Here is a 22,422-nt window from a genome sequence, read left to right on the forward strand (position 1 = left end):
ATAAAATTTCTCTAAATTAACCGTACGTTGTGACGGAATATTTGTGCCTAATTTCTCAAAAGTCAGAGTGGCTACTCTATTGGCAAAACAAAGTTCCAGTTTTTTTTTTCAGGATTTTTTAAGGCTTTTTTTTTTTTAGAAAATTCATAAAATGTTACTACATTAATACAAATACAGGTAATATAGCTAGCTACCTGGGTTATTTCAGAGCTGAAACCAAATAACACTTTAATATTAAATACCCACCATTAATATTGACACAACCCTAAAAACTATGGGTACTTAGCTCAGTAATATTAAAAAGCTGTGGGAATACATTTTTTTACAAACAGTTATTAATAAGATTACTATCTAAACGTTAGGAAACAACATGGCCAGCAGACACAGTAGCAATGAGGAAACATGCCATTAGCGGGAATCAGTTTCCATGGCCATCAGGAGCGGGAGGCCAGGTAGTAATGTTTGCTAGCGGTAACACAACACAGCGACTAGGACAAGTATGTTTGCCATGAGCGACCTTCAGAACAGCTGAAGAGATGGGATTATCAGGTCGGGCGAGCAGAGAGGAGAGGCGACAAGAGACAGCTGGGAAAGAGAGGGAGAACTGGACAGCGAATCAGCGACGAGGAATATTCAAAATTGTTTCACGGGAAGGATTTGCGCTGTGATGATAAACAAAAGTCAATCAGTCAAGGAGGGCTTCTTAAACCAGGGAAATCAGTCGGTTAGGGTCGGTCGGTGAGAATCCATGCAACACCAACGCCAGGACGAAGAACGCTGAGTGACCACGTCACAATGGTTGAAAGATAAACGTTTAAGATTATGACTAGAGGCGAATGTAGTAACTCTAAAGTTGGCATGAAGGACTTTTCTCTCCTCACGAAAAACTTTTCAACCAGTTAATACTTAAAAGTTTTTTTTTACTACGATAGAGTAACTTGAAAAACTGTTTAAGTTCAGTAAATAACTTAAAAAGTATTGAAACATAATTTAAAGACATTACATAAATGAGTAAATTAACAAGTAACATATCACGTAAGACAAAAATATACCTATACTAAAATTGGTAGGACTGTAAACTCACAGACAAAACACAATCCACGAAACAAATGGGAGTAAAAATTCAGAGACGGAAATGGCCAACAGCAGGGCACAGTAACGCCAACAACATATAATAAATAACCAATACTGTAAGTTGGTTCTGTTATGGTCATTTAGGATTAATCTTTTTTCTTTAAGTAGAAAGTGCTTTTGTTTCTTCAGCTACTATAAACAATCAGATGTTTTATTATACAAATAGCATGCAACTACAATGCACCCGGACTGCCCGGACAGGCGTTCGTCAGTGGCACGACCCCGGTTCACATAACAGCACTTGAATATTGGCACGACCTCGGCAACCATGTCTCGCCCCGGTCACTTCGCATCGTCACTCGAGGTAGGACGCTTCCACCATTGGTAATATCCCAGCTAAGTAATGTTGTCTGCCGTTACTAATCTCAACCATTTTCGTTTATTCTCAGAGCCTACCTCAGGGGCGCAACTGCGTGATGAATTAGCATTTAAATCAGCTCGCTGGAATTTGGCATGAGTGCGAATATTCTGTTCAACCACGAGGTGGTTCGAACCCAGTCAACTGGTTGTGCCGCAAGTGTGTGTTGAAGATGTCCGAGCCCACTGCGTCACCGAGTGAAGCATGCCCCGCACGAGAGCGGACCGGGCCAAGGGTCACACGGACGACGTCTCGACCCCACGCTGAGTCTCTACCAGGTCAACGCCCCTATGCACAGTGGTGCCCATCAATACTGACACCTACCCCCGCTACGTCACAGTGATGCATCGAAACCAACAACAAATGTTAAATAAATTAAAAAAAAAAAAAAGTTCACGTAATTGATTGAAGTTGGGCAAAGCAGGAACCTTTCACATTTTATTTTAAAGATAATGTTGTAACCAATTTTTAATAATACAATGTCTTGAAAAGAAGTAACAAATAACGTAAAGATGTTTTTTTGAAGAATTTTATAAATATTGGTCTTGCAAAATGAATTCATTTGATTCCAATGAAGTGTGTTTCTTTTAGTAGCATCTGGCAGAGATGTTAAGTTTACCTGCAGTATTTTTGGGAAAATTTCCTGGTAATTTAACAAAAAATGTTTCTGCAAAAACCTGAAAATGATCCAACAAGTTATACTTTTACACAAACAAACAATTAAATGTTAAAAAAAATTTTATATAAATAGAACCAAATAAACATACATTTTATCTTTCTTTACAATGTAAAGAACTGAGAGAGGGATAGGAATAATGCCTCTCTGTCTACTGATAAGGAACAAAAAAATGATGTTTAAAGAGTACCTCCCAATCAGCAGAAAATAAATTATTGTACAATCAAAACTCTATAATACGAACCTGAAGGGACCATAATTTGGTCATTTGTAATAAAGAGGTTTGTATTAACCAAACTATTACAAAACTAAATCACAAAATTTAAATAATTTTTAAATCAAATTCAAATAAATTTAAAACTTGCACACAATTTTATATCACACCAAATGTACTTTTTTTTAGGGGTTGTAAAATACAATTTTAGGATTTTAGGATGGTTACACCTGTGGCACAGAAAAGAATTTTCTTCATATAACTCTTAAAATGATGTAAGACAGAAGAATGCAGCAAAGGTTCACAAATCACCTACAAAATGACAAACTATCATCAATTTTGAAGAGTAAAATTTCTAAGCATTTTTTTACTAACATGCAATGAGCCAAAGTAATGGTATTAATATTAATGTTAATAATGAAACATCACATTAAATATTTACATTATTCTGGGAAATTTGTAAACACCATTCTTTACTACACATAACTGTTAACCCTAGGAATAATTATGACTTTGTATTATATAGTAATCATAGATTTTAATTTAACAAATTACTTAACACTATAATTCCTATTTCTAGGGACTGTGAAAATACTTTTGACAACTTAGTATTAATGAGAGTTTTGTATTAACAAAGTTTTTTTTTAATGAGCTTCACTGAATGATGTATATTGACGTATTATAGATTATGTCAAATCTATGATGGTAATGAATTGAAAACATAAGTGATCATACTTTCCCACTCACCTCTCTAGCACCTGGCGTCTCCCGCGGGGCCCGGGATTCACGTCACGTGGTGGGGGAGTTTCAATAACAATCCCCAAACCCTCCACTTTCCAAGCATTACCATCATCAGTTCCATTTTCATTTTTAATTCCCCTGTCATGGTACTTGTTTGAACTCTGACAACATTATTTCTTAAGTAGGTATTCGACAAAAATGTGATTATTTTAATGAAGAACAATAAAATATTCTAAAAATTTAAAAACAGTTGACAGTTAATTATGTTTACTGTGCAAGGATGTCCCTACATGCTCATAAAGGTGAGATAATTTTTAAGTAATTTACAAATGATAAATACAAACAAAATAAGAAAAATTATATTTTAACAAAATAATAATAATTGAAAACCACCACCAATTACAATTGATTCAGATTGCGCACGATGGCACGCTGTGTTGTCGTGAACGCACGCACCTCATGTGTGTTGGGGCCGGACACAGACCCGTCCTTCTCGGGGGGGTTGTCGGAGACGGGGCAGTCGGCCGCAGGCTCCGCGAGCGGCGCGCCCGTGTCCTCCGTGGAGTTGGAGTCGTCTCCGCAGCTCACCACGATGGAGCAGTGCGGGGAGTCCTCCACCTGCAACGCCACCGACCACCAGGGACGAGACTACATCTCGAGCTGCGATGAAACCAAGCATCGCGTGTCCGTACGCAGCACAGCACCGCAATCACGCCGCATTCAACCAAAAATTAAAACCAAATCATACGAAAGTAATCTTTCAATGTATGAAATTCCAGGAATATTGTTATTTCCGGACAAAAGTGCACAGATCAGGATAATTAATTTAATTTGTTTTATTGTGCAACTCTTATAGGCCACAAATACTCGCCAATTTATTTACATTGTTCCGAATACATCTGTTTCAGACCAATTTATTGCAGATTATTTTATCATAAAAATACAACATGTAAAAATATTACCACTATTCTGTGAAGTAAATGTTACAAAACAGAATTTATAAAAATAAAAACACTATTGGACTAAAATAAAAAACCATAAAACCCTTTCCCTGCTAGAACAGCCATCAGGTGACTCCTTGATGTACACAGGACTCTCACAGTAACAGTGGCGTCACTACGCAATGCCTGCACTCTGTACGTCACTCCACATTTCTACTCACTTATATCTTCCTTGTTTTGGTGCAATGCAATTATGCATTCATTGCCAAAGGTCTAAAATTTTCTATAGTTTGTTTAAAAAGGTTCGATTAAGATTTTGAAACTGTCAAAAACTGTATACACATTTTGATTGAAAGTTTAACATTAAGTTCTGAGCTGAAACTATTTATCTACCCCATTCCAATGTAGCTTGTGCACACACGCCAAACACTGCAGAGACTACAGTACCCCGGCACACAAATAAGTAGTTACAGAATTCAAAACACTTAACTGATATTTATTTTACTCTAGTGGCTAAAAAATATACATGTACAATTAAAGTATTTAAAAAAATTTGTCAAGATATAAATACATATTTTAATAACTTAAGGGTTTCTTCATGCCTAGTTTTCATGTTTCGTTCATGTGTATTTTGGTTTCTGGCATAAAACACTTTTAAGAGATAAATATTAAACACTTGAAGTGTTTTTTTAGTTTCTTCGAGTCTGGCAACAGACCGTCACAATCGACTGGCACAGGACCGCAAGTCAGGGGGCAGGGGTCAGGGGTCAGGGGGCAGGGGGCAGGGGGGACAGGGGAGGTCGCTATGTGCAACTCCTCTGACACGGGCGTTCAGCTGATCATAACTGCACAGACACTCTCTCTCTATCTCTGCACTTGCGGTATTCTACGTGCTACGGTGAGAACGAGCCAAGAAACACTAGTTTGCCAATTAAAATGCACATTTCAATAAACGCATTATTTTAGACATCATTCTGAGAATAAAAGTTTTATCACTGTTAATTTCCAACAAAGATTCAAAAATTCCGATGCTAATGATGCTAACACCAATGAGACCAAAGCAGCCTTTATCTTATAAATGGATTGTTAAAAATGCAAAGCTAACCAACTCTTACATGGATTGTCGTATTACCGGCCAGAAAAAACAGCACGGCTGAATCATATTTAAAGCAACAAATAAAAAATTATAATGGCAGATTTCTATCATCTTTGGAAAATGTATTAACGTTATCATCAATGGATTCTAGAAAAAAAAAAAGTAAAAGTATCCATTGCCAACAATTATACCTTTGTTGAAATTATATATTCAAGATGATGCCCAAAACACACTGGAGATGGGACATGTGATTGTGGCTGCTGGCATGCAAATAAGTAACAAAAAAATTTAAGTACTTATTTTTCTCATTCCAAATGCCTGCAAACACGCAGGTAATCGTACCTTTGCTTTTTTGTTGTACGAATCAGAAGAGGAGTCGGAGGCGCGCTTCCTGGTCGACCGGTTGACCGCCGGGTCCCCACTGGTGCTCGTGCCGTTCTTGACCTCGGCCGGGCTGCTGAGAGGCGTGCTGCTCATCTGCACACGAGACCAGTCACGTCGCAACACTGCCGTGCGCGCGCCGACACACGTACCCCGGTCCGCTGGTCGGCGACGCTCGCTGGCGCTTCCAGCGCGGTGTCTCCTCCGAGCTGTTGCTTTCTTTTCCTTTGCTGGGTCACTGCATTTTTTTTTTTAAAAGCTACCCCGTGATATTTAATGAGTGCTGCATAGCGGTGTGAACACACACTTGAATTTGAATGCAGTGTGAATCCATCTAATCCTCCAAAGCAGAATTTATTTTTCTTCATCAGGAAGTTAGTTCAGCAATATTAACAATTATCTTCTTGCCTGTGTATGTATTTACATGACACACAGAATTGATATAAAGACCTACATTACACTTTTCATGTAAACTGGTTGCCATTGTAGATTGTAAAAAAAAACTGTCAGTTTTACCCACTTCGGTCAGGAAATACAAAGAAAATAACTTATAAAAAATAAATAAAACCAGCTACATGTCAACACTCAGACATTAACAGTCATGGATTAAACAATCCCTGACAACTTGTTGAAGTGCACAGAAAAATCGCAGCTCCTAAGACTCCCACACACACTGGACAACCTGTGACTGACTGATATCTTCTATGAGATAATCCTACAGTAAACATTTAGATGATGCAATATACGTATTACATCATCTACATTTAAGCAAGAAAATGCAATATTATGCAAACTGATTGAGTGACCAAACATTAATTGAACCATAATAATTTTTCTTCGAACATTTTCTTCTTTTCATTTGTATTTTTCATATATAGGCCTACATTATATTAAATGTACATTTCCAACAAGATTATATCATTATTTCAAAAAAATTTCCAACAAGAATTTTACTACATATTTGCTCTTACATGTACAAATTATTTTGTAAACTTAAAACTGATTTATATATCATCTTTACCACTTCTTTCACAAAGAACTTGCTTTGATAAAGGAAGATAAATTTTATTTCAATATTTTGTAGTAAAAATGTGCTCTTTCTAATGGTACCAAGTCTGAAATTGTAAAGATTAATATAAAAAAGTTATAATAGGATTACTGAACTGATGTTTACAATTTTTGGTAATTAATTTTTTTCCACTTCTAACATAAATTGCACGTACTTCTGGCCATTTAATTACATTTTACGAGTGTTTTTTTTTTTTTTTTAATTCTAAGTAAAATTCTGTATAAGTATGGTAAGTTTCACGATTATAAACTACGTAATAACTGTTATTACAAATGTAAGTTGAAAAAAGATGTGTCACTTGACTTTGGTTGTGGAATAAAAAAATTTCATGAAACAGAGGGAAAATGTGAAGGGCTTTAAATTAAAAGCCAGAACAAATATTCTAAAAAAGAAAAATTATGAGTTCTTATATTTTTCTGAAGATACCAAGTACCAAATTTCATCCAAATCTGAGATGGTGGGGTGGCACCCCTGGTAATGCTTTTATTTTACCTTTGTAAGAAAAGCATGCGTTACGTATTTTCCAAACAATCACAACTGTATGCATTGTTTCAGTCAAGGCTGATTACAGTACTTTGGAAAGTTAGAAATCAATATCAAAACATTGTTTCCAATACATTATTTGTATATTTATGCACTTGTCTGAGCTCTTTGATCGTCCTTCTCTAGTTTACAGAGAGAGCAGGCATCATACATCCATATGTGCAATACAATGGTAAACAAAAAAAAAGTAGTTGATAAGTGTTGAAAAGATGATAAAATTACCTTAAACAATTATGCCATTATCTCTTTGCAATACCTATGTCATTAGGATGCCAGTAAATAAAAAAAAAAGTTTGTTTATATATTTGTGACAACATGTGGGGAGAAAACCGTTACGTAACAAGCTCAAGCTTAGCACATGCAAAAGCATTTAAATGGAGGTGCTCTACAAGTGTGTTAAAATAAGTAACCTTATGAAATAAGAGATCTTTTTGATGTGGTCAACATTTCATTTATTTCACAAAATTTGGGTATGAAGGTAAATTTGGATCTTACCTTCCGGTCTCTCTTCAAAATACTTTGTGAAACATAACTGACCAGCTGTTTCCTGCAAAACCCAAAAGAATACAATTAAAATTAAAATTAAAATTGAAGTTAAAAAAAGTAAAAAAAAAAGAAAGTAATATTGAGCTTTGCTCAGTCAAAATTCTATGGTAATAAACATGGTTACTACAAACAAATTATGTAAATGAATTAAAAGTTTCAGTAAGGTCAATTTTTTTCTAATCATAAAAATAGCAAACTAATGGCTTTAAAGATATAGAACAATTCTTATACATTATGCAAAAATTAAAAAAAAAAAATAGCACAGTATATAATTAAGTCAACTAAACACTGTGTACATAAGTTAATTCCCTTTTCATAAATTTTTTTTTCTAATACAAAAAAATTACAGCACCAAAAATTAGAAAAAATTTAAAATTGGTAATTTTAAGGGTATCTTAACTTAAACAACACTATACATTTAATTTTAATTTTTTTAAAAATATTTATCACCAAAAATTAAACACAAATACACAGAGAAAAACAATATAGTAATGTAAAAATTTGCAATTTATAAAATTTGCAAGCAACACATTTGCAATAATACTTTTTTTTTTTTTTAAATTCAAAAGAACCCTGCTAAATTTTCCATGCCAGAAATTTCAAAGATTGGGATTTTCCTGCTGAAAAACTGCTTTGTGACTAATAAACATGTTTTTTTTTTTTAATTTAATGTCCGATTCCATAATAACTTATACAGAATTTATTAACAGTACATGGCTGTCGCATGGGCCTTAAAAATATTCATTTTACCGGGAATGGACTATACAACATTGTGTGAGTTTTGGATTTCTTCGCAGTAGTGTTGCGAGTTTGGAGAGGGTGGAGAGGGGGGGGGGGGGGGGGGGGGAACATGTTGACAGTTTCTCACGGGGAAGGTTGTATAAGGGAAGAGAATGTTAAATGTTGTTAAATCCGAGGTTCATAAAATTTGGTTTTTGTGTACAGCTTACAAAAATGCTCTTTTTTCTGCACAGACATCAATTCAAAAAATTCTGCACGTAAAAAATGGTTTTAATAAAAAAAAACATAACATACCTCACCTTCCTATATACTTTCTGTCGAAATGTATAAGTAGGGATGGTGATTTTTCGTTTTCGCGAAATAGATGCGAAAATATGCTAAATTATATTTTATCCGCTGTAAAATGCGAAATCTAGACTATTCCGAGATAAATGCGAAATCAAGGTAACTAACGTAGATTCGTCTTCACTCTACACAATTTATTTACCGATTGTATTTCGTTTCAGTTCAGTATCAAAAGAAACCATCATTTTATGGCGTATTCAGCACAAGTATCTTAGTGTCACGTCATTCACAACTATATTGTTCGTAAATATTGAATGAAGAATGGCCATCCGTGCCTCGCGATTGTAAAAAAAGCAAAGAACAACTAGCTGGAAGAGTGTCCGTCATCTTGCAGAGTACAAGTTTTTAGGCCACCATATTGCGATATCTCTGCTTCGCCGCGCCCATTTTCTGGCTGTGTTTCACATGAAAGCCGCATTTTTGTGTAGTCTGTGGAAGGTGGTGTGTTTACAAATACGCGCATACTCGTGAATGTGTTGTATACTGTTATTTCTCATGGTAGAAATGGGACGAAACGTAATTTCCATTCGCGATCGCATAAATGAATACAAAAGTGAACAGTTCTACGAAAGTGATAATAATATTTTAATGTGCAATTTATGTAATCGCCGTCTGGAGTGGAAAAAAAAATATGTACTTGAAAAGCACATTAAATCTGAGGGACATCAGGCTGCAAAAAAAAAAAGATTCACCGAGAAATCGGATGAAGAAAAAAGTCGGTAAAACGGCAAGCAACGGTTTCTGGCATAATCGAAAACCAAAAAAAGGCAAAAATTAATTAACGAAAAAAAAATTATTGAAAAAACGAGTTTCAATAACATTATTTGTGCACACTACATCAACTATGGCCATGAACACGGCTAAAAATTATTTATTGTAATATTAAGTATTAAATTTATTGCACTCATAAGTGCTAAAAAGTTGTTTGGAAACCTGCCAAGATAGGCTATCTTTGTAGTTGTGCTATATCTTGCTATATCTTAGTCTATCTTTGTTGTTGTGCTAGATCTTTATTTCTGTGGTTGTTAATAATTAATATGTGTATTATTTAATGATTTTTAAAAATATACTTTTCTTCAGTAATGTAAAATGAGAGAATCGGCTAAATCTTGTTTTTAAAAATGCTACAAAATGCTAAATTTCAAATTTAAAATGCTAAGTGTTATTATGTTAAATGCTATAAATCACCATCTCTATGTATAAGTTTGCAGGTATGATTGTCAAAATACATAAACAGACCCAAAAACAGTTCATAAATTCCTTAAATATAATAGGATGCTTAAACATTAAAAATCATACACATACACCATACCTTCTGACATAGCGAGCTTCAACCTTCATGCCTTCTTTCAACATTTTTATTTGTTCTGCAAGCTTATGAACTATAAAAAACAGAAAACAAAAACATTACAAGGGACAGCAATAACAAGCATATGAGGCCTGCTTAGAAGCTTACCTCCACTATTCTCTCAAAATATTACACAACTGCTCAAACTAATTATATTCCTGACGAATCACTTTTGCAATACTGGAACAAAGCCACTTGAATTAACACTAAACATTGATAGACTAAGTGTATAAAACACTATAACAACAAGACATAAGTTAAAAAAAAACACTATAACAACAAGACATAAGTTAAAAAAAAGTACAGTAAAATGCTGTTAAGAAAACAAACATGTAAGCTTATTAAGCAAGACAACTTCTTAAAATTGTATAAAAAAAAGCATGACTTCTTTGGATTAAATTGTTATGTTTGTAAAAGATACTACAGTAAATTATAATTGGAATTACAGTTTACTTACAGCATATAAAATGACACAGGAAATATTTTTGTGACACAAAATATTTACATCGGTGCGAATATTAAGTTTTTTTTAGTTTGAATCGAACATGAATACCAAATTAGTCTTGAATATGAATATTGAATTTGAATAGGAAAAATAAGAAATATGATCACACAAAAAATTTTTTTTTCGCATCATGTAACAAATGCATAGGGGAAAAAAATGTGTTGTGGCTTCTGGGAAATTAGACAAATGGTACTAACATGAAAGGTTGGTTAGGTTAAGCTAGCTACAAAAATTATGTGTAAAATGCTTGTTCAAATATTTAAATTATGAAATAAAAAAAGAAATATTCTGGAACCTGCTAACCTACATATTGATCTAACAAATTTTTGCAAAATACTATGAAATCTAAAGTAATCTATTTTATTCCAAATTTAGTGATTAAATTAACTCTTATTTACCTATTTACAAAATATTTATTCAAGCATTTAGGATAAAATGTGCAACAATTATGCGATAAAACACAGTGTTTAAGATCCACCCCTGTTTTGAGGAAGTTGTGTGTTCAAATGCATTCATACATTCATGTATTTGACAATGCTCAGGAATGTTTTAAAGCCATTATTATTTGTGTTCAGTTTAAAGTGATGTAAAGTGTTGTTGCTTTTTTATCACATACATGAATTATCAGAAAACAACAAACAATCTGCAGAAAAAATATATAAGACTTGGATTGATTGCCCAATGGAGATATGAGAAAAATATTTTGAAAATACATTTAACAAAAGTTTAATAAGAGTTTCTGGATATATATACAATAAGATTTTACAAATAAAAAACACTTTTTAAAAATTTAGGTTAAAAAAAAGGGCCAGTATTAAACAAATATTATTTATTGGAAATTAGCAAAAACAAAATTAATGAGTATTAAATTAGCAAAAAAGTAATATCTATTGCAAGATGCTAATTATTTCAACCCAAACCAATTAGAATATATTTTAATATTCTCTTTTTTATTTAATTTTTATTGCACAGAAAATTGAATAAACCAAAACACTATTAAAAATTAATGGTATTAATTTAATGGTATAATAAACATTTTGTGCTATATTATATTGACAAATGCAGAATACGACTTGAGCATCATCATCTTAAACAGATTTTACTCTACATGATGATAAATTAAACACACGAACATTAAAGAAAAAAAAAACCTCCATGACATTAATGAAAAACCTCATTATTTGTGGCAGACAAGAGAATCTGCCAAAGGAAATTAAAGGTAATTTAGTAGACTACATACCTGTAAAACCATGCAGTCAAGAAAGACAACCAAATTACATTTAAGGGAAATAAGTGGACGCAAGAAGGCAAGCTATGTCACATACATATAGCACCGTGCAGTCAAGAAAGACTACCTGATGCCTTAAAATTAAAACAAGTTAAAAGCAGGAAGGAAAAATGTGTCACGTAGAAAAAAAGACAATCAGAGTCACTGAAGGAAACATAAGCAGCAGCAGGTCTTTTATTACAGGAGAGACTACCGTATTTACTCGCATATAGGTCGCGGCAATTTTATCAGATTTTATGGGGGAAAAATGAAGTGCGACCTATATGTGAAGAATATTTTTTGCAATATTTTGCTTTAAAATGCGAAAAAGAAGTTTATATAGGTATAGGAAAATTTATTTACAATGTACACATACAGCGAAACCCCTTATTTACGTTACCGTTATTTAAGTTTTCCCGTTATTTGCATTATATTCTTCAGGTCCCGTTTAGTTCCCATTTAGTAGTCCAATACAATACTTTCACGCGAATTACGTCTCAAAAATCTAATCCATCCCGCTATTTACGTCACGTAACAACCATAAACAACCAGGAAATACAAATTCAAGACCTCAAATTATGGGTGCGACCTATGTGCGAGTAAATGCGGCATCAGCGGACACGGAAGGAACGGAAAGATACGCTGTCAGGTGGTTGTTCTGAGAGCCAGCGGGAAGGCAGCGCACCTGACTCGATGAACACCTTGATCTCGTAGGTGAGGTCGACGTTGAGGTGCTCCGTCTTGGCGAACACCAGGCCGATGAACCACATGGAGCACACGTGGTCCGGGGGCGTCTCCAGCGGGGGGAAGCTGTCCGGGTTGATGTGGGCCAGCGTGATGTGCGTGTTGCGCTCCAGACTGCCGATGAGGTGGCGCAGCTTCGACTCCAGCAGGCCGCACCACTCCAGGTGGTCCTCGCTGGTGGCAGACGTGGCCACTATCACGATGAAGTGCCTGCGCAGACCTCGCTCGTCAACACCCTGCAGCCGGACATCACACAGCAGCACACGCACACATGCCTAGCACCTTTCAATATATACATACTGTACAGAAGTCGCCAGCCCAGGTTAAAATTTCTAATACGGTTTTGAGGTAGTTTGTTAATTCACCGCCGCAATCGCCACCATCTCCAGGGGCATCGACTCGTGGTGGTCCCTGGCGGACGAGTGTCGAACTCTTCAAACACCCCTTCCCCCTCCCGCTGAACAACCTTGAGCTGCAGTGAATGATGGGTGGGGGAAGGGGGGTGTGCGGGGGGAATGACAACGGGCGACAGTGCTGCGCTCTAACGCGTGAATGACAACCTAAGATGATGCAGGGCGTTACGGCAACGCACTTGCAGCGGTGAAGTTCCCAAGCTGCTCATCATACGCTTCTGAAAAACGTAGAGTAAATCCTATCCACTCGCAACTTCTATACAGTATATATATTCAAAGCTAGAACAAACTTACTAACACACACCTGTACAAATGACCCTTGTTCGGGCATACGTGGGTGAAACACAATGAAGTGTTCAAGCACATAGCAGTAGCATTCAGCAAACAGCATCTATGCCCATCGCACACTTATTCACACACACACCTATACTGCACCTCAGACGTGTTAGAATCCAGATAGTGCCGGAACATGGCTTACGTCTAATCAATTAACATTTTCCTTGTGAAACAAGTGTTAATTGGATTTAGTGGTCGTTAAAAATACAACAGTTGCTCCGCACATTGTGCACATTTATGATCTTTTTGGTGACGGTAGTTGGTGATGGTGTCCACCAAACTAAATTTTTAAATTCCCTACTTTTTTTTTTTGGTTTTCCACGATATTTTTTGTTCTCCTTGTTATTTGTAAGACAGAGGTTATAACTGTTATAGCAGACATAGAAAACAATCGCGGCATGGGACCCACTGAGATATCAACGTACAGCAAGTCCAATAAGTCCTTAATTAACAGACAGGTTACGTTTCCAGAAATTATCCATTAAGCAAAACATACATTAATAAAAGTTCCTAGACTTTCCAAAAAGGCCTATATTTTGCATCACTTCTGGAAAATAATTTAATAATAAACCAGTTAAAGTTGTAAATATATTACGTATGGACATAAATAAGTTAAACCGTCCGGAGCATAGGTTCCCTGGTCATAACAGGACGCACACGCCGTTGGAAGGGGTGAGTTTGCAGTCGTTTTCTTTGCCATGCACAAGAGCATTGTCAGTTGGGGGGAGGATGCCCCCTCCGTGGAGCCAAATATTTTTTAAAGATAATTTTACAATACATGTAGAGGCATACCGTAAATAGGATTGTGTAACTCTGCCTAAGAACCTGAGCCACCGATGTTCTCGGCTAGCCAGCCACGCGTGACAAACCACAACTCCTTCCTGTCACGCTCGCAATGTGATCGCCCCGTGTCATTCAGGTCTGCTCACATTGTTTGGCCTATTTTCTCGTCATATTGCGACTTTGAATACAGCATAAAAATACAGAGAAATCCAAAACCTTTTAGTCCTTATCTGACATTTACTCATAGACAGTGATTGTCAGTTGCCGGTCATTTACGCATCTGTTATTTTAACACATCCATACATTACTATGATTCAGTGGTTACTTGAATGTAAATTTAATCAGTTGTATAGTCGTTGCATGTACGTTTTGCATCAACAAGGTGAACTACAGTTTTATTTGTGATTGTGATAGATATTAGAACGTTATTAAAAGGTGTTATGTGTACTTTGTTAGCATTATATTGCTTGGTCAAATGACAGACTCGATTGAAAACCTTAAACAAGATTATGCAAAAAAAAAATATTTTTACATTTTGTGGTATGAAAATTACATACCTACTTGCAGTTTAATTGGGAATAATTACATTTACAAGAAAGTAAATATAAGGAAAACATAAAAATAAATGTTTTTAAACTGGATTAGCAGTAGAATTACATTTTATTTACCGTATTTACTCGCATATAGGTCGCCATCGCAGATAGGTCGCACCCATAATTTGAGGTCCTGAATTTGGTATTTAAGATTCCCCCCATATAGGTCGCACCGGTAATTCATTACCGCGCCGTGCGCGGAGAAAGGTCATTGTACTCGATCAGCTGCTGTTACGGCGCGCCTGCTCGCTCTTTGTTCACTGAGCTGCGCATGCGCAGTGTAACTCACTCAACGATCCGCCCAGACTCGTGACGTTCCATCAGCAGCCAGCCAATAGATGCGAGCTTAGCGGAAAAAATATAAGCTCCACCTCCCGTGTACCAGTTTTATCCAGTTCTAATACCAGTTTATTGGTCTACGCACCAGTTTTCTCGCTGCCGTGACATGTTCAAGTTTAAGTTAATCTTGATGTCTTGATACCAATAATTAATTAATTACGATCCCCAGAAATAAATTGTTAGTTTAAAAAATATGCGTCAACTGTACAATACTTCCGAAATTATAAAATACGTATAAAACCGTTACCAAGACTCCGCTCATTTTATCTTGTGAAGTTTGTCTCGTACCAGTATTTCGGCTAAGTTGTGACATAAATACAGTATCAGAAATTAACAATCAGCCACGTTCATACATTCGTGAGTTTACGTTTTTCCCTCGTGCGTTTTAGATTGTCTCCTGCCATAATTACTCGGATTTTACACGCCTAGGCTTAAATTATTACATGTTTAGAAATAAAAGCAACTTTTCATGTTATAAAATATGTATATTTTGCGATTTAAAATGTTCATTGCCGACTATAAACGTTAACGTTTTTCACGATGTTTTTAGTGTTTTTTGGCCTACTAACTAATCTTATTTACTCTTAAAGTACCCACGGTATTTTCTGGTTGTTTATGGTTGTTACGTGACGTAAATAGCGGGATGGATTAGATTTTTGAGTCGTAATTTGCGTGAAAGTTTTGTATTGGACTAAATGGGAACTAAACGGGACCTGAAGAATATAGTGCAAATAACGGGAAAACGTAAATAACGGTAACGTAAATTAGGGGTTTCGCTGTATGTGTACATTGTAAATAAATTTGCCTATACCTATATAAACTTCTTTTTCACATTTTAAAGCAAAATATTGCAAAAAAATTCCTCAAAAATTTTAAAAAAATTTTTTCTTCACATATAGGTCGCACTTCATTTTTTCCCCACCAAATCTGGTAAAATTGCCGCGACCTATATGCGAGTAAATACGGTACTTCATCTCCTGTGACACGTTCAAATTTATCACCCTTAGTAAAACTGATATAACCTTTAATGCCCCGCTCATTTGCTACCTAAGATCTGATAAATACATTTCTAAATGCATATTGTGCCAACAACTCTTTGACTTGTGTGAAAATGATCCTTATTTTCCACTCAGTTATCACCGGTGATGAGACAAAAAGGCAGAGTTTAGTAGCACGTCCCAGAGTCGCACCGCCCGAAGAAGGCAAGGATCCAAACCATACTCACTGTCTTCTTTGACGTCAGATGCTTTGTCCACCGGGACCACTGTGAATGCTAAGTGGAAGTGCTGAAGACTGAAAGGAAGGGTCGCGCGCTGCCAAAGCGACATCAAGGACTTCATCATGACAATGAGCCAAGTCACAGGCCTGAGTTAAAGAAGTGAATGAAAAGGTTATTGTAAAACTTCGTGAAGAAAAATAAATCTGCTTTGTGGGCTGCACTTGACTGCCCAACCAACCAGCCACAAACCAGAAAAAAGATGAAACAAGAAGTTATCTCGGTGAACCACATCTTCCAAGTGGTTCATTGGATTGGTGGAAAAATCAAGGAAGTAAAAAATATCCAAGTGTATCTGTTGTGGATGCAAAATATTTAGGGATTCCTGCAACGACTTTAATAGTGACAGGTGGTGGTGTTTTTGGTACAAGGGAAAGAATGCCTTCTCCTCAACATGTTGAACATTTGGTGGTTTTAAAGGCAAATTTAAGATGACGTTTGAAATGTTTAACTATAAATATATATCTATACATTTTTTATTTTTTTAAATTCCTAAAAAAAATTGTTTGCAATGTTTCTATAGGAGCCTATGTTGCTCAAAATTAACATTAAATTAGGTATTTCATAAGATTTTGGCTAGATACTACAAATTTGTACGGATAAAGTGGTTTCTATTTTAAATGTTGTGTTATTTTATTAAAACCTGATAGACACTAGTTAGTACTATCGTAATAAAATAAAAATATATACAGTAAAAAATGAAGTGGTGTTTTAATATAATGAAAAAAATAGAGATAATTATTTCATTCAAAGACTTACTATTACCAATGGATATTTCTTTTAAATTAATTCCAGTATTTTATAATGTAAGTGTAATATTGCCTTTAGAAATAAATTTGCAAATCGATTCAGCTTCGCGAATATTTTTAGTAATTGATTCAAAATTTTCTTTGCATTAAAAAAAAAACACTATTTGCACAGGCTTATTGAATGCCATTCTGGAAAAAAGGTTAATAGAAAAAATGCAGCCTTCATGTTCCCACAAACACAAAATGAAATTGTTCACCTCTGAGGAGCAATGATTAAGACTCTATCATTAGAGAGGCTGAGAAGGCGTCCGCATTTAGCAAACTGGCTGATGTGTCCAAAAAAAAAGAGTTGTCAAATGGATTAAGATTCTTTGACAGAAACACGATGGAAGTTCAAATAAACATGTCAATAACATATTTCAATATGTTAGTAGGTATGTTGACCTTTGTCGAGTTTGTGTATATGTTACCAAGAGTGGATACATATGTATTACCCAAAATCATTCGCAGATTGGAGAGTGGAGTCTACTGTTCGCTGGTCCCGGCCGTCAACACGCAAACGAATATGCTGTCACCACCACCGCAAACACTTTGAGATTGGCATGTGTAGAGGGATGTTTACACTCATACAATGTTTTATAAGTTGAAAAACTTGATCGTCGTCGATGCGTTGGAATGCTGTTACGGAATACCTCACAGGAATATCATAAGAGAAAGCATTTAATAATTACTCAAATCAAATCATAGAAAGAACTTTACTCCAGGTAAATGTTTGAGGTCCAGTCTAATTGTAAACACTGTGACCAAGGAGTTTGAGAAGCATACCTATATTTGCCGAAGAAGTTGGGAGGCTCGAACAGCTTGTCCCACGTGGCCTTGCCCTCCATGATCTCGTGCGTGATGGCCAGTCCCTGCTTGAACTCCTCTTGCATGATGGTGAGGGTGGACTGCGTGACGTTGAAGGTGGAGTTCTGCTGCGGGTAGGCCGGGGTGATGATCGGCATGAGATGATACCGGTCAGCCACGTTCACCTGAACACAGACACCCGTCACTTGCGCATCTTCTGCCTTCCACTCTCTCTCTACCGGCACCATTACAACACACACTTGTTTACACATACCGTAATCACTCGCGTAATGTCCGCAGTAATTTGACCACATTTTTTGCCAAAAAAATGGGGTGCGGACATTATGCGAGGAAAAATACAAAATTTTGTGTCTTAATTATTACTAAAAAGGCACAAAACGTATCTAAAATCAATTTGGATTTCACTAGCTAGGTATTTTAAAAGAATATTGCTGCGGGATTGCTTGCAAACAACCCGGCTTAGACCATGTTTACTTTGCTGTAATTGCCACCGGTAACTGTCTCGCACATTAAAAAAAATTACGCGCTACACTGAAATAAGTGTGGTTACGTGTGCCTTATTAATGTGATTAATATGTGATGGATTAAAACGGCTATTAACGGCACGGCTGCAATATTTTAGCCATACCATATCCTTACGTGCGGCGCGTAGGGAACCAGCGAGCTGGCAACAGCGCAGTGACTCACCAGTTCCACATCTGCTGCGCACTGTACTCCCCCCCCTCCCAGCAATCTGATGGCCTTCGTGACGTAGAGAAGGAGGAAGGGGAAGGAAACATTTAGAGCGTGAGAATGGCCGAGGGAGGGATTCCAACCAAATGTAAACATAGAGGGGTTCTGTTCTGTCCTGACACGTAAAACAGGGTACACACTAATTAAAGTTGACGTTTCTTTTACGCTGCGCTGCATGTCTTACCTCAACAGAAAACAAGACTGATCCACGCCGTGTTGCATTTGTTGACTGCAACTGTTCTTTTATTTTCCGCCACTGACGAACACTTTTTTCGTGCACTTCAAACTCCCTTTCAGCAGCCCTGTTCCCATGCTCTTCAGCATAACGAACAACTCTTAATTTAAACCACGCAGTGAAGGATTTATATTTACCCATTCTGTACTCTACACTACAAAACTCGACACGAAACTCATGCCTTGAACTTGCATGTGTGTTGGTCAGCTGTGTTTACCGTTACCGTGCTTTGTTCAGTTCAACGAATTTCCCCACCCTTTCAGGACAGGAGAGAAAGGACAGCTCAAGGTCACGTCAACTTTCCATTCATACTGCGTCCTTTAGGGGTGGCCAAAGTTGTGTTGCCCGCCGTAGACGACTGGTGCGGACATTATGCGAATTTTAAATTTTTTCTTTTAAGGATATATAAATAAAGGGTGCGGACATTATGCGAGGGCGGACATTACGCGAGTGAATACGGTAATCCCTACTAACATTATAAATTAGTGATGGGTCGATTCCGATTCCGGAATCGGTCGGTTCCACCGATTCCTGTATAATCGTGGGATTCAGAATACAATGGTTTTGGAATCGACCATGACCGATTCCTGCATTGTTTTTAAGTTTGCAAAATACATCTCCTCAAAACGTAAGAAAATATTAAAAAGCATGCAAATATAATTTTTTAACTACATAATACAATCTTTTTTTACGGAACTGATTTACGAATTACGGTGATTAACGTATTTATTTACTTGCACCGCCATTTTCCCTACAGTACAAATGCAGTATCTACTTTCCCGCTTTAAGCGAAAGCATTTTTCGGAAATTACGTTGCAGCAGCACTGCATTTAATAGTAAGCCTTCAAAAATAATTAGACAAAACCATAAATGTTTAAAGAAAATTATGTAAATGTAAACGGCATGTAAAATAATGTAAACGTTAACTATTTGATCATGGCAGCTACATTTGCCATTGTAAACAACCTAATTTTTTTTTGTGCTACCTGCCATGGTAAACTACACGGCCATGAACAAAATCTTTGGTGACGTGAACGTGAAAATTAAGATGTTTCACATCTCTGCACTTTAAACTTTAAAGAATTAAAATGAAATAATTTTTGAATGAGATTTTACCGAAATTCACAGTGGATTACTGTGACCATATTAAAATAAGTTTAAAAGCAACATAACCAAATTGCTGTAAATTGGCGTTCTTGTGCGTGTTCAGCGATGCTCGTTTTATGTGAGATATATTTTGGAAAGGCAGTTGGCTAATCTGAATTTCCAAACATTGCTGCTGAAACGTTAGTAAATTTTTATTACCAAACATAAACAATCTTTTGAAAGTAGTTGTGTTAGTTTAACAGAATTGGTTCCCATAAATTTCTGAAATGATTTAAATGTTAACACGTGATTATTTCAAGAGTTTAAATATTTTGTGTAAGAAAATCTCACCATAAAATGTGGAAATTTTGAGATGCTAAAACATGCACAGAACTTTCTTACTCAAGAACCGAAAATTTATTTTCTCTTTACGGTTGTGAAGAACTGCAAGACTGGATGGATTTTTTCTTTTCACCAAATGAGATAATTAAGTTCTAGGTAATATATTAAAACGTAAGCATCTCTGACATTTTATTTTAGTGTGGTGCATATTTCTTTCTTGTCATTTCCATCACAATGAGATAATAAAGTTTTATTTTTACATTTCCCTCTTTTTATTTTTTTTCGCCCTGGTCCCTTGAAATATGTATAAACGAGGTTATATTGTCATTTTATTTGAATCATTATTTAGTTGTGCTTGAAAATAAAATTCTTAACCTAACCGTACAAACCTCTTTATTTACAATTAATTGAGTTGATAATGTAAGGTATCTAAAGTTGGTTAAGTTATAGCATTATTTACAATTTACGTCATAAGACATCTTTGATTATTGGCAGTGTTTGAACACGTGTTTTGTCTAACTATGTGCAAGGTTAAAAGGCCAAATTGTGCTAGAAATTCAAGGTAGCGTAACTTGATGGTAATGAACATACTTTTTAACATTATATAAGCTGTATATAATGTTAATTTTTGCACAGAAAATGAAACACAATGCAATTACATTTTTTAAATCATAATAACTTTTTTTCTTTTCTTAGTATATTACTCTGTTGAACATTTCAGATGAAAATTAAGGAATCGGAATCGGATTCGAAGAATCGACCCTTTAATTTAAGAATCGAAAATGGAATCGGAATCGGTATATTTTAGGAATCGGCCCAACACTATTATAAATGCAAAAATATATTGACCTGTTTGTCCTTTCACGAAGCAAACATGATTTTTGTATATAGAAATTTTATGGAATAGAGAGTGACATAGTGAAATTCTGTCACGTGTGCGCACTAATACAATGAAAAATGCACAAACTGCCGCTAAACTGTATAAAATAAACACATTTGTCGAAACGGGTCGTGCGCCACCTATTGTAAAATGGTTGTGAAACTTGGAAACCTTCGTGGGCATGCACATAACAATTCACCAAAGATTTTTCAGATGGATAGAATAGGAACACATACGGGACAAACAAACATTAGTTTTATTTATATATATATATATATTTATTTTTTTGCCTTTATACAGCTGCGATTAGTTTTGCTATCTAATTGCTAGCCAGTTGACTTCAACTTCACACCCACTCCATAGACTAATAACTCCATGGATACAACTCGCGCGCCACCTATTGAACGTTATTTCACCTAGACAGTAACATTCCACGTGTTTCAAAGATAAAAGTGTGCAAAGGTTCATTGCAATCGGATTAATGGTTTAAGAACTTATAAGGAATGAACAAACATCCATTTATATGTATATATGTGTGTGTTTGTTTTTTTATATATATATATATCCACACACACACACACTTTTGTGGTTGACTGTATGCTTAAATAACTACGTAGTTTGTGTTCGTTTCTAATAAATATGTCAGGTGTAAATATAAATGGTTTAGTTAAAGTATCTCATCAGTGAGTGTGAAGCATTGTGAACTGCGCCAACAGTAAGTGACCTGGCTGTCTGCCGCCACAGCCACCGGGCTGGCACTCGGCAAGAGGGAGAATATAAAAGTAAACCAACCAAAGAGAGAGGAAAAAAGGGAGGGGAGTGCGTGCGTGTGTGCGTGCAGCAGTGTTTATGGTTCACCCTCCCTCTCTCGTCATAAATGTCTGTGAACTGGCACCGTACTCAACCATCACGTTTCTATCTTGACTGGTTTTTGTGATGCAAACGTGTCCAAACAATGTTTTTGCATGAGATTTCCTACGCTTTCTAATGCAACATTTCATTCAAGACAAAACTATTGCAAGGGCGTGCTTATTTTTATTGCAGGGAACTGACAAAATAAAATTGACAAAGAAATAACGTGCAGTCTTTTCACGCTCGGGGAAGGGAACAGGTAAAAAAAAAAAAAAAATAGACGGGGAAGG

The 22,422-nt window shown here is 35.9% G+C and overlaps 1 protein-coding gene across 2 annotated transcripts in view; it reads right to left on the minus strand.

The window, feature by feature from the left end:
• The window catches only part of LOC134538900 (poly(A) polymerase type 3), a 69,252-nt gene that overhangs the window by 19,673 nt on the left and 27,157 nt on the right, over positions 1-22,422 (minus strand). For both annotated transcript variants that reach the window (XM_063380510.1, XM_063380507.1), the window contains exons 8-13: positions 17,964-18,169; positions 12,591-12,859; positions 10,098-10,167; positions 7,649-7,700; positions 5,503-5,637; positions 3,580-3,741 (exon numbers count right to left, since the gene is read on the minus strand). In XM_063380510.1, coding sequence (XP_063236580.1) covers positions 3,580-3,741; positions 5,503-5,637; positions 7,649-7,700; positions 10,098-10,167; positions 12,591-12,859; positions 17,964-18,169 — 894 coding nt within the window. The remainder of the gene's footprint in view (positions 1-3,579; positions 3,742-5,502; positions 5,638-7,648; positions 7,701-10,097; positions 10,168-12,590; positions 12,860-17,963; positions 18,170-22,422) is intronic.

Source organism: Bacillus rossius, chromosome 14 (genome assembly GCF_032445375.1).
Source record: "Bacillus rossius redtenbacheri isolate Brsri chromosome 14, Brsri_v3, whole genome shotgun sequence".
Classification (NCBI taxonomy): domain Eukaryota; kingdom Metazoa; phylum Arthropoda; class Insecta; order Phasmatodea; family Bacillidae; genus Bacillus; species Bacillus rossius.